Source organism: Mercenaria mercenaria, chromosome 13 (assembly GCF_021730395.1).
Source record: "Mercenaria mercenaria strain notata chromosome 13, MADL_Memer_1, whole genome shotgun sequence".
Classification (NCBI taxonomy): domain Eukaryota; kingdom Metazoa; phylum Mollusca; class Bivalvia; order Venerida; family Veneridae; genus Mercenaria; species Mercenaria mercenaria.
The window spans coordinates 44,765,880-44,779,620 of NC_069373.1; the positions used below are offsets into that span (position 1 = coordinate 44,765,880).

The 13,741-nt window shown below is 35.5% G+C and overlaps 1 protein-coding gene across 2 annotated transcripts in view; it reads left to right on the plus strand.

Moving 5' to 3' along the window:
• The first annotated feature begins 420 nt into the window (after positions 1 to 420).
• The window catches only part of LOC123528501 (protein DD3-3-like), a 29,422-nt gene continuing 16,101 nt past the window's right edge, over positions 421 to 13,741 (plus strand). Inside the window, exons 1-3 of one of the 2 annotated variants that reach the window (XM_045308261.2) lie at positions 421 to 762; positions 8,150 to 8,316; positions 9,739 to 9,819. In XM_045308261.2, coding sequence (XP_045164196.2) covers positions 8,152 to 8,316; positions 9,739 to 9,819 — 246 coding nt within the window. In that variant the 5' untranslated portion in view covers positions 421 to 762; positions 8,150 to 8,151. Of the gene's footprint in view, positions 763 to 8,149; positions 8,317 to 9,738; positions 9,820 to 11,859; positions 11,949 to 13,741 lie in introns of those variants that run through there. The other variant, XM_045308262.2, reaches the window with a different exon arrangement.

Consider the following 13,741-nt stretch of genomic DNA (forward strand, 5'->3'; position numbering starts at 1 on the left):
TTTAGCAGGGGCCTCAGGAAAACTGGAACAGTGAAAAAACGGTACGGATGGCACATATATTTGAGCTTATTTTCAGATTTTACAGTGTTACTGGAGTATGGAACAGTGTAGCAATTGGGGCTATCGTTTTCAGGGAATTTTCTGCAGCGATTTAAAAATCGGCAAATTTAGCTTTTTTCGTCACCAGTTTCCGCGACCGGGAGAGCACAAAATTCAGGTCTTGTAAACAGAAAACTAGATATTAGAGATGTATTGTAGATGGTTTGTAACGATAGACATACAGTGGTGTTAATGTTGCAATATCTTTATTTCAGGTGTGTGGTTACAGACTTTTGTGTGAGGTTTTGAAAGTTAGGTAGGCGACTCTAAGCCGAGAAGCTCAGAAAACTGTTTACTGCCTCCTGAGTCATCTTTCTAGTTGTTTACTAATTGGCGGTGAAGCGGTTTTATACATCCGATAAAACGTAGACCTCGTTTTACTCTTTTATTTAAATCATTATATTTCTTTAATAACGCTTCAACAAAGAAAACATAGATACTTCAGAGTAACTAAACGTTATTTTAACTTTCTGTACTGAATAAATGTTGGACTTAAGAACTCTTTAAAAAGTAGTATGTTGTTACCTGGCGGATGAGCATCATAGAGAGCAGTAAAGTGAAAGTAAAGTGACGGGTGGAATACGGTAGGAACATACAGAATAACTAAATTTATACACAAAAGAGACCGTCAGGCAGAATTTTCTGTATACCAGTAACAAGTTGGTAAGTAATTAATTTAATGAAAAACCTTATGATAATTTTCATTTGTTGATTTGTACTGTAGATCTATGTGTTTTTCGTATAACCAAATGCAAATATCCAGACATTAGACGACGACATTTAACTGCAAATATTTACCAACAAGCTATATCCCCGTCTTACTAGCGGTTCATTATAGGCTTTTGTCACCCATATTTTTTCATCAAGTTATCCTCACAGAGAAAGCAATAATATATATTACATTGTAATTGTAAACTTGTGCAGGGTGTATATGTTTTCTAGTTTAAGTCTATTGGCTTTTATTGAGAAATATGCATGAATTCTGCAACATAAATATTACTCGACTTTAGGAGAACAATGTTAGATCTGCTACTTTAAGATAGGCTTTAAGAACCAATATATTTCGCAAAGCAGAGCTATAATTAATCTTTTTATTACATACCTATATGTACATGTACACTGTCATATATTTATATTAGAAATTATGCAATAGTCAGAATGAAATTAACTATATTGATGCAAATACAAATCTAAGACAATGAAGCCTATTAAAACTTTTATCACACACCCTGATATGAAATCAGACATCCAGGCAGTGGAAAAGTATTGATGTTTCTGAAGTGTCATGCAGTTCCAATGTTACAATTAACTTAACGAAGATTACAAATGAGTCTTTAATAATTTGTTATATGTCTTGCTGCCTTAAATCAAAATTATCTGATCATCAAACATGGTCAGGCATGTCTATATTTTTAATGTTTCAGCCTCCATGCAGATAACTATTATTTTAAACATGTATAATATTGTATACATATTATAAATCTGGAGTTTTGTCTTGTTCTGATTATAAATGAAGTGTACTATAGACTATAACTACCAACTTTATTAATGAAATTGTCTTTTTTGCTCCTGATCACTGATACAGTTCTGTATGATTTTTCACTACACAGGTGTAAATAGACTACTTTTCTTTTCAAATTATATATCTAACTTAGACTTAGTATAGATTTTTTTAGCTTACCTGAACTTATTACAGCGTGAGCTGTTAGTATAGGCGGATGCCCAGTCCATTGTCTATTGTCATTCATCATCATTTTTAATTAAACAATTTTACATCTTTTCTTAAACTGCTGGTTTGAATGGGGTGCTAGGCCCCTTTAATGGGCCTCTAGAGCTAAAAATAAAAATAAATTCTTTCAGGACTTTTTTTCCTTTTTAAAATCAGCCCCTTCACAATCCAAAATTGCACTTTTTTACAAAGTGGCAGGAAAAAAATCACAATTCATGCAGATTCCACCAGTGCATGGGCTTTAAATGTTGTTTACATTCTGGTATTAACTTGATATTGAACGTACTTCATGAATTTATCCAATTTGTGACTATTTTTAATCAAATCAAGTTTGTTCTATTGTTCACAAAATGACCAGGCCCAGTCACAGTTTTGGCTAAAAAAGCCCTGTCTTTAAACAACTTCTATTCATCAACTGCTTGATGGGTTTTCATCAGACTAATTGGTCTGCATGACTACCTGGCATATCATTATAAGCTAAGGTCCTACATAATGTAGTGGAAAATAGAAAAAACCTTTATCAACTTCTCATGAAGTGCTTGATAGATCTTCAGGTAACTTGGCCTGTAGCATCATTGTAATTATTCTTCTTGGCCCCTAAATTCTAGGGGCCAAAATTTTAAAAATAGCAAAATCTTTAAACAAAATAATTATTTATGATGAAATTAACTTCTTATCATGAAGTTTGTTCTACTATAATGGTAAAATATGCATTTTTGGGATGTCACAGCAAAATATAGAAAAAGAAATCCTTTTAATAACGTAATTTTGATGAATTATTTAAAGGATGTTCGTAAAACTTGATCAGAAGCAAACTCAGATTGTCAAGGTCCTCCTCAGGTGAGCGAGTAAGGTCCATTTGTGCCTCTTGTTTTAAATTTAATTGATGTAGGATTGATTATTGTTTTTTACCAGCTTCCCCATCATGAACAAAATCAGTATTCCAGTCAGACATAAATTTCACAAGATTTAATATAGAATTTCTCTAAATTCTTTTGTTTCATTTTAAATGTGAGATAATAATATTTCAAACAGTGCTGAAACTGATAAAAAAGATCGATACTTTATGTAAATGTTTTACACCTAAGTGGGAAATACTTGTGATGAAATTTTGATTGTTTAAAACAAATAAAAAGAATAATAACAGTCAAACTGAATGAGTAAGGCTAGTGCTTTAAAGAAAAACAAGAGATCACAGAGTGATCTTGGCACCCACCAATGTGTCATTTTTGTGTGTTCCAAATTTCAAGACTTACTGACTAGCTCAAGGTCAAATTTCATTTCCGTACACAACACTGTGCATGTGGTCTAAATTCGAAAGCTGTAACTTGAGAAATGTGAAAGTAGGTCACTAGATCAATTTCAAGGACAAAGTTCTTTGTATACAAAACTATGCATGTGCATCAATTTTGAAGACTGTAGTTCGAGAAATTTGAAAGTAGGTCACTAGGTCAATCTTAAGGTCAAAGTTTATTTCGGTACACAAAACTATGCAAGTGGTCCAAATTTGAAGGCTGTAGCTTGAGAAATGAGAAAGTAGGTCACTAGGTCAAAATCAAGGTCAAATTTCACTTCACAACACAAATCTATGCATGTATTCCAAATTTGAAGCCTGTTCCTTCAAAAATGTGAACGTAGGTCACTAGGTCAATATCAAGGTCAAAGTTTGTTTCGGTACACAATCCTATTCATGTGGTCTAAATTTGAAGCCTATAGCTACAGAAATCTGAAAGTAGGTCACTAGGTCAATCTTAAGGTCAAAGTTCATTTCGGTACACAAAACTATGCAAGTGGTCCAAATTTGAAGGCTGTAGCTTGAGAAATGTGAAAGTAGGTCACTAGGTCAAAATCAAGGTCAAATTTTATTTCGGAATACATAACTATGCATGTGGTCCAAATTTGAAGCCTGTACCTTCAAAAATGTGAAAGTAGGTCACTAGGTCAATGTAAAGGTCAAAGTTTGTTTCGGTACACAAAACCATGCATGTGGTCCAAATTTGAAGGCTGTAGCTTGAGAAATGTGAAAGTAGGTCTCTAGGTCAAAATCAAGGTCAAATTTTATTTCGGAATACAGAACTATGCATGTGGTCCAAATTTGAAGCCTGTACCTTCAAAAATGTGAAAGTAGGTCACTAGGTTGATGTAAAGGTCAAAGTTTGTTTCGGTACAATTACCATGCAGGTGGTCCAAATTTGAAGGCTGTAGCTTGAGAAATGTGAAAGTAGGTCACTGGGTCAAAATCAAGGTCAAATTTCATTTCGGAACAGGAAATTATGCATGTGGTCCAAATTTGAAGCATGTACCTTCAAAAATGTGAAAGTAGGTCACTAGGTCAATGTCAAGGTCAAAGTTTATTTCAGTGCACAAAACTATGCATGTGGTCCAAATTTGAAGGTTGTAGCTACAGAAATGTGAAAGTAGGTCACTAGGTCAAAATCAAGGTCAACTCATGTCAAGGTTCATCTTGCCACTCAAAACCATACATGTGGTCCAAATCTGAATGTTGTAGGTTATTGACTAGAAGTTTTTATAAGCTTTTCCCTATATAAGTCTATATGAACCATGTGACCCCCAGGGCGGGGCCATATTTGACCCTAGGGGGATAATTTTAACAAACTTGGTAGAGAACCACTAGACGATGCTACATTACAAATATCAAAGCCCTAGCTTTGTGGTTTGGACAAGAAGATTTTCAAAGTTTTTCCCTATATAAGTCTATGTAAACCATGTGACCCCCGGGGCGGGGCCATATTTGACCCTAGGGGGATAATTTGAACAATCTTAGTTGAAGACCACTAGATGATGTCACATACAAAATATCAAAGCCCTAGGCCCTGTGGTTTTGGACAAGAGGTTTTTCAAAGTTTTTCCCTATATAAGTCTATATAAACCATGTGACCCCCGGGGCAGGGCCATATTACACCCCAGGGAAATAATTTGAATCATATTGGTAGAGGACCACTAGATGATGCTTCATACCAAATATCAAAGCCCTAGGCTCTGTGGTTTGGGGCAAGAAGATTTTCAAAGTTTTTCCCTATATAAATCTATGTAAATTATAGAAATAAACAAAGGGCCATAACTTACTAAAAATTTGTTGAACCGGTCTGATTTTCAGGGGGACACAACTAGGGTACCAATATATCATTCTGACAAAGTTTGGTCAAAATCCCCCTGGTAGTTTCTGAGGAGATGCGATAACGAGAAATTGTTAACGGAAGGACGGACGGAATGACGGACGGACGGACGGACGGACGGAAGGACGACGGACCACGGACGCAGAGTGATTTGAATAGCCCACCATCTGATGATGGTGGGCTAAAAAAACACAACCCCACCCCCCACCCCGGCCAAATATTATATTATGTTACCCTCAGGGGAAAAAACTGCTCAATTTTACGGTCTTTTTGCAGTGAAACAGCAGTTTTTCAGAAAAAACTGCCAGTTATCAAAACTGTTTCCAGCATGAAATGACTAGTAAAAAGCAGTTTTTTAGAAACTGCATATAACTGGAGGATTGAAAAAATAAAAAATGGTGATGGCCAGTTTTCAGTAGTGATTTTGAAGTTTTTGTAAATGTTTTCACAAAAAGCAGTTTTACGGGCAGTTAAATGCAGTTGTTTTCTTTGAAGAGCAGTATTTTTAGCATCTTTTATGAACAGCAGAAGTAAATAACTGCTAAATACTGCTTCCTGATGTCCCATAATGCAGTGTGAAAGATGGCTGCTCACAGTGAAAACTAAAGCATGTGAAAGGTAAAAATGGATTATAACATGCTCAAAAACAATGTTTAACACAAAATGATGCACAAATAGTTAAATAATTGATAACTGTTTTAATGGAGTTAACTAATAAGGCGGGAATAAAGTGTGAAACTCATGCACAGACTGATTGGATTTATAGTCATTTTGGCGCCATTATAATCTATACTGTGTTGGTGCGCCGTAAAACCCAAATAAATCAATAAATAAACTGGTGGAAACTGGTGAAAATGTGCAAATTCAAAGGATTTACAAGATTAAAGGACAAACCAGTTCATAACTTGTATAAATGAATCTGAGGTTTTGTATTTAAATAGAAAGTCAGCTCATTATACATTTTATGGCTGGTTAAATCATCACAGACAGTTTAATATTCAAAAGAAAGTATAGAATGAATAACTCCCCTTGGACAAGTTGATGCAAGTTCTTCTGCAGTTTTTAGCCCACCATCATCAGATGGTGGGCTATTCAAATCACTCTGCGTCCGTGGTCCATCGTCCTTCTGTCCGTCCGTCCTTCCGTCCGTTAACAATTTCTCGTTATCGCATCTCCTCAGAAACTACCTTGGGGATTTTGATCAAACTTTGTCAGAATGATGTATTGGTACCCTAGTTGTGTCCCCCTGAAAATCAGACTGGTTCAACAATTTTTTAGTAAGTTATGGCCCTTTGTTTATTTCTATAATTTACATAGATTTATATAGGGAAAAACTTTGAAAATCTTCTTGTCCAAAACCACAGAGCCTAGGGCTTTGATATTTGGTATGAAGCATCATCTAGTGGTCCTCTACCAAGGTGATTCAAAATATTTCCTTGGGGTCTAAAATGGCCCCGCCCCGGGGGTCACATGGTTTATATAGACTTATATAGGGAAAAACTTTGAAAAACCTCTTGTTCAAAACCAAAGGGCCTAGGGCTTTGATATTTTGTATATGACATCATCTAGTGGTCTTCTACTAAGATTGTTCAAATTATCCCCCTAGGGTCAAATATGGCTCCGCCCCGGGGGTCACATGGTTTACATAGACTTACATAGGGAAAAACGTTGAAAATCTTCTTGTCCAAACCACAAAGCCTAGGGCTTTGGCATTTGTAATGTAGCATCATCTAGTGGTTCTCTACCAAGTTTGTTCAAATTATCCCCCTAGGGTCAAATATGGCCCTGCCCTGGGGGGTCACATGGTTCATATAGACTTATATAGGGAAAAGATTTTAAAATCTTCTTGTCAATAACCTACAACATTCAAATTTGGACCACATGTATGGTTTTGAGTGGCAAGATGAACCTTGACATGAGTTGACCTTGATTTTGACCTAGTGACCTACTTTCACATTTCTGTAGCTACAGCCTTCAAATTTGGACCACTTGCATAGTTTTGTGCACTGAAAAAAACTTTGACCTTGACTTTGACCTAGTGACCTACTTTCACATTTTTGAAGGTACAGGCTTCAAATTTGGACCACATGCATAGTTTTGTGTTCTGAATTGGAATTTGACCTTGATTTTGACCTACTGACCTACTTTCACATTTCTCAAGCTACAGCCTTCAAATTTGGACCACATGCATAGTTTTGTGTACCGAAACAAACTTTGACCTTTACATTGACCTAGTGACCTACTTTCACATTTTTGAAGGTACAGGCTTCAAATTTGGAACACATGCATAGTTCTGTGTTCCGAAATAAAATTTGACCTTGATTTTGACCTAGAGACCTACTTTCACATTTCTCGAGCTACAGCCTTCAAATTTGGACCACATGCATAGTTTTGTGTACCGAAATGAACTTTGACCTTAAGATTGACCTAGTGACCTACTTTCACATTTCTGTAGCTACAGGCTTCAGATTTAGACCACATGCATAGGATTGTGTACCGAAACAAACTTTGACCTTGACATTGACCTAGTGACCTACTTCCACATTTTTGAAGGTACAGGCTTTAAATTTGGACCACATGCATAAATTTGTGTTCTGAAGTGTAATTTGACCTTGATTTTGACCTAGTGACCTACTTTCACATTTCGTCCTTGAAATTGATCTAGTGACCTACTTTCACATTTCTCAAGCTACAGCTTTCGAATTTGGACCACATGCAAAGTGTTGTGTACGGAAATGAAATATGACCTTGAGCTAGTCAGTAAGTCTTGAAATTTGGAACACTCAAAAATGGCACATTGGTGGGCGCCAAGATCACTCTGTGATCTCTTGTTTTGTGATGTCATTTAAATGGTTGAAGCAAGAATTGTAGTATTTTTGCAGTATTTTGTGATGACATTTAACTGCATAAAACTGATCCTACAGTTTTGTTGCAGTTTTTTGTGACATCATTATACTTCTTAGCTCATTTACATCTATCGACCAATTTAACTGCTTTTTCACTACATTTTCACTGCCTTATCACTGCTTTTCTATTAAATGTGTAAATGCAGGCATTTGAAGACAAATAACTGCTAAAAACTGCATTTTGAATGCCCTGAAATATAATGCTGAAAAACTGCAGTTTTACTGCCTTCCTTTTTCCTAAGGGTAACTATATAAAAGAGTTGCTTATTTATTTTCAGACATGAAGACAAAAGGAAGGCTTGCTGGCATAATACTGTGCCATCTTGTTACCATAGCAACATTTGTAGAGGGAGATCTTTATTTACACTCTCCAAGAGGATCTAACAACAGACTCAATGAAAAGTCGGCAAACAGAGCAAATGCCAACAGATTGTTTGATTCCCAGGTCAGAACTTTCAGCAGTGTATTGCTAACTCTCAATTGTTATAGTTTCATGTGAAAATCAAAATGGCTTATGTATACAAATTATAGGGGCCTCCATGGCTGAGTCAGGTTAAGGTCACTGACTTTGAACCATTTGCCCCTTACCAGTGTTGGTTCGAGACTCATTTGCAGCACTGAGTTAAATCTTAATGTGAGGAAGCCATCCAGCTATTGTCAATAAAGGGAAGAACTGTCATACAGTGAACAACCCATTTCAGATAGTGACAAAATAAGCGCTATTTTGGTGCACAACTTTTTAAGAATTAGTTTTTTTAAACAGAAGGTGTAGGGAATTAGAGATATAGTGACAGTTTCAGTTTAATTGCATTACACATTGCCTTTAGAAACTTCCTTTCTTTTTCTTGTCGTTCGCGACTACACAGTCAGATATAGCCTCGATGAAACTTGTGGTTTGCTGCAGGATCCTCAGTACCTCCATACAGTTTCTGGTGGATTGAGGTATCTATCGGCCAAGTCGCAGCTCGCTCCTGGTCATGCCTTTTACATCTCTGAAGTATATGCTCCGCAGTCTGATCTTCTTCACCTTCACCAAACTTTCAATTTCCGACAATTCTAAATGTTTAAAAAGACACTCTTTATCAGTTTAAGCAGAAGTTTCTTCAGATCAGGTGCAGGGATATTTGGTTTATTGTGTAACTGTCATTGGGTCGTATTTTCCCTCAAAATTTGACACAGAAGTTCCCAAAATTATTGTTCAAAAAATGGTCAAAAAAAAAAAATCAGTCATGCTGGATATAAGTTATAGCATTTAAATTTATACAGACATTTTAATATCAAAAAATAAAATGTAAGTCTTTTTCAAGAAACAGATGACTCATAAATTATAAATAAATATTATGATGGTTGATTAAAAAATTAATGTTTCCAGATGTTCACCAAAAATGAGAAAACACCATTGAAATTATGGATCTGAGTTTGAATGTGAAACTGCTGTCTAGGTAGGATGTAATCTCAAAGCCTCAACCTATACAAGGATTCCATCCAGCTTGATGGCTTGCACCTGTTATTTAAAATTATAATAGTGACATGAGGTTATATTATTTTACCATGACCATTACCATGATGATGATTTTATTTTTCTCAGTTTGTGATGAAGAATGATAATTGAGCCGCGCCATGAGAAAACCAACTTAGTTGGTTTGCGACCAGCATGGATCCAGACCAACCTGTGCATCTGCGCAGTCTGGTCAGGATCCATGCTGTTCGCTAACAGTTTCTCTAATTGCAATAGGCTTTGAAAGCGAACAGCATGGATCCTGACCAGACTGCGTGGATGCACAGGCTCGTCTGTATCCTTGCTGGTCGCAAACCCACTATGTTGGTTTTCTCGTGGCACGGCTCATATTATGTTTGTATATTGTAGAACAATAATAGAGGTGGTTACAATATTGGTGATTTGACAGATGTGCCAGCTGGGAACAATGCTGCTAAACAGTATAATATGGTAAGTGAAGTACGGCGGCTGATTTCTGCCATATTTTTCTGGCATTAGTGCCAACTTGCCATATCAAGAATTTGTGATTCTGTAGTTACAGCTGTCATTTTTGTGACCAGAATGATAAATATGCAAGCTGTCTTATGGAAGTGGTTCAACAATAACTGTGACTTTGGCACATCAATTTAACATGTCAATACTACAAAGTATTTGTCTGATTTAGACAGGGGAACAAAAAATTACAACTGTGAATTGAGTATGTTTGCAGCGCGGCTATATGCCACAACATCAAAATTTTGACTTGGCAGGCTAAGCACCTTGCCAGAACAACAAAATATCTCATTTAATTATCGTATTGATGCAGTAATTTGTACCATTTTGGTATGTTGACACTCTTCAAATGCTTCAAAACATTTAAACGAAAAAGCAGACGTCGTCCACCATAGTTTAAGACAAAAGAGTTTTTTTATTGTACATTCATGCTCATGAAAACATTACCAAACATCAGCAAAAGTCCTGAAAATTCAGTTTCATCCATAAATTTCCAGTCAAACACTAAATTAAGAATCAATATCTCATTGCCTTTATGAATTAATTGATTCAGCAACATAACTGTCCACAAAGTCCGCAATTTAGAGATTATCACTGCCTTATATTACCATTACATATGATGGAAAATAAATCAAAATTACAAAAACACTGATTCTCAGTAAAAATTGTAGATGTGTGCCCAGCGGCAGTTTACCTAAATGTTCATAGTCAGACCATTTTGTAAATCTCTTTAAATATATGAAAAATATATGAAAATTTAGGTTAAATTAAGATGTTACTGCTAAACCATTTATTTTGGTGAATAAAATGATTTTGATTAACTTTTAACCTGCTAAATTTCTAAAATGAACTGGTCCATCATTCAATTTGGACAGTACCACTTATTATTCAAAGGGATGTTCACTGAAAATTTACTGCTGTGCATACCATGATCAGCCAGCAAGGACATACTAGGCTAGGTCTTGATCTGCAAAGGTCACAGAGGCAAAATCATTTGCTGTCAGCAAGCTTTAAGGTTAAATTTCAGAAAATTGACCATTCCCATGAATAAAATAAGGCTCTTCGAAGTATATCAGTTAGTTCAGGTCTGAATTAAATTTAATGCCAGGTATCTATTACAGTTTAACTACGCATTTACTGAAATTTGAGCTTGTTATTTAAGAGAAAGATTTTTTATTATTAAATGTCATTTAGGTGGGATAAAGTACCGGTATTTCCCCAAATATTATATGAGCCGTGCCATGAGAAAACCAACATAGTGGGTGTGCGACCAGCATGGATCCAGACCAGCCTGCGCATCCGCGCAGTCTGGTCAGGATCCATGCTGTTCGCTTTTAAAGCCTACTGCAATTAGAGAAACCATTAGCGAACAGCATGGATCCTGACCAGACTGCGCGGATGCGCAGGCTGGTCTGGATCCATGCTGGTCGCAAACCCACTATGTTGATTTTCTCATGGCGCGGCTCATATGTATATATTATATTAAAGTGCTACGTGACATGAATGAAGGATAAGATTTCAAGCGTGAGTGGGAAATGAATGATACACAAAGATGAAATATATATTAAAAATAGATTATAAGTACAGAGATGACATCAATATTAATAACATAATTTGTAGTTATTAAAGCAATATTAGTCCCAAATAGAGTTTGAAAAAAAATTCAGACTTTTATATACACATGCTCAGCTTTTATACGAATTGATAAATTGTTCTTTTATATATATATACATGCTCAGCTTTTATACAAATTGATAATTAACATAATTGCGTAGGGAAATAATGCAAGCATGAAAATAGATTAATGTATTTAGAACCAGAATGACATATTTTGTTTTTATGGAATGGTTTTGCAATTTTAAAGTTCATCTGTTCGAACCATTCATTTTGTTGCCTCATTTCTTGAATATTTTATCTGTTTGCTTATCTGTACTCAGTTACTTTAGTTTTTTTTTTTTTAATTTAAGTTACACATGAATCTTTATTTTTAACCTTTAGCCTAATGGCGGGAAGTGATTCTGCCTTTGCGACCAGTGTAGACTTGAAGATCAGCCTGCATGTCCGTGGTCTACACAGTTCGCTATTCGGTTAGTAAATTTTCTATGAGCTTACCTTTGATTATTAAATGGTACTGCCCAAATTGAATGATAGACCAGTCCATTTTAGAAATTTAGCAGGGTAAACGCTTAGTGTCATCGGCACAGAATTTCATGTTTTTGGCCAAAGTAGCTTAGATATTTTGGGGATATGAGTTCATGGATTTCAAATTCAGAACATAAAATGGATGGGAATTTGGTTCTTTTGGATTTAATGTCATGAATTAACTCAACTGCAGAATCCAGGAAAAGTAGTCCTGCACAAATATTTAATGTTTATAATGTAATTAAAATATTTGACCAAGTGGAGGTTAATGAACTTTAAGTAAAAATATTTGTGATAAAATCTGATATGGCTCCATCAGTCCATCAGTTGTTATCATTTTATGTAAAGGTTGGTTAGTTACTTAGTATACTTAACTACTTAATAATCTTTGTTGCTGAGTTCATCCAGAAGGAAACAAACACTTAAATAATAGGGTACGATAATTACTGATAATCTGACACTTGACTTCCATTGTCTGTTTAATGAAACTTTTAGGTCAAGCATGTGTTATATGTACTTCAAATTTTATACTATCTCAGTAGTTGATTTTCCTCTGATATGGGGCAATTTTAGTTTCATTCAGATTACCGAATTAAACACCTTTAGCCTATTTTTCCACTGTTGGTTTTGGTTTTGAACCTGTGACCTCTGGACTGAGAGGCTGACTGACGTGACATGATCTACTAGACTGCCACTACTTTTTTTAAAAATGTTTTGTGTTGGTGTTTTTGTGAACAATTGAAATTGAGGTCAAATTTTGTAGTTTTCAATTTTGTTTAGTCATCTACACTAGTGACCATCATGTTCGTGACACTTGATCGTCATTGTGACGTTCTTCCTGAAACTAAAGTACTTTCTTGTGATAATTAATTGTAAATGATGTAGTCTCAATTTTCAGTTGAAAATATTGTACCCTTTAAGTGGATCACAAGAATCTTAATGTTTTACCAAACCCTTGCATGATAGGTTTAAGGTTACATTTATTTGTTTAGAAAGTGAAAGGATTTATTTTTAAAGTGCAAACAAAAAACTACTTCTGTCATCTAATAATGTACTAATTTACTGTTGGTTGCTTGTCTTACATTGCACTTTTGATATATATTTTGAGCCGTGCCATGAGAAGCCAACACAGTGCGTTTGCGACCATGCTGTTCACTAACAGTTTCTCTAATTGCAATAGGCTTTGAAAGTGAACAGCATGGATACTGACTTGACTGCGTGGATGCGCACACTGGTCTGTATCCATGCTGGTCGCAAACGCACTATGTTGGTTTTCTCAAGGTGTGGCTCATATTTTGAATTCCTGTCCAAACTTATGGAAAAGCATCACTCATAAATATATTATATTGCTTCATTTTGTCTACTAGATTCTAGAATTTAATCAGATTTTTTTTAGAGCCCATGCAATTGCTGTATAATATGGTTAAAATACCCCCTCTCTGTTGAGTGGCCAATACTCTCCAATATTTTATGGGTTAAAACCCCAGCTGGCTCACATCCAAACGGCAGTCAGTATGCTGAAAATACAGAGAATATTACTCCTTGACAGCTGATTTGGTGAGCCAAAAGCATTTTTGTAAATGAAAATAATGTTTGAATTACTTATTCACATGCGAAGCATTATGGATGTTGACAAACATTAACATTGCTTATACTCATGTAAATAGTTGTTTGTTTCTCAAAGTCTAGTCATATTACATCCTCTTTGCAGAAGAGGAGGTAATTTTTTTATTTGATA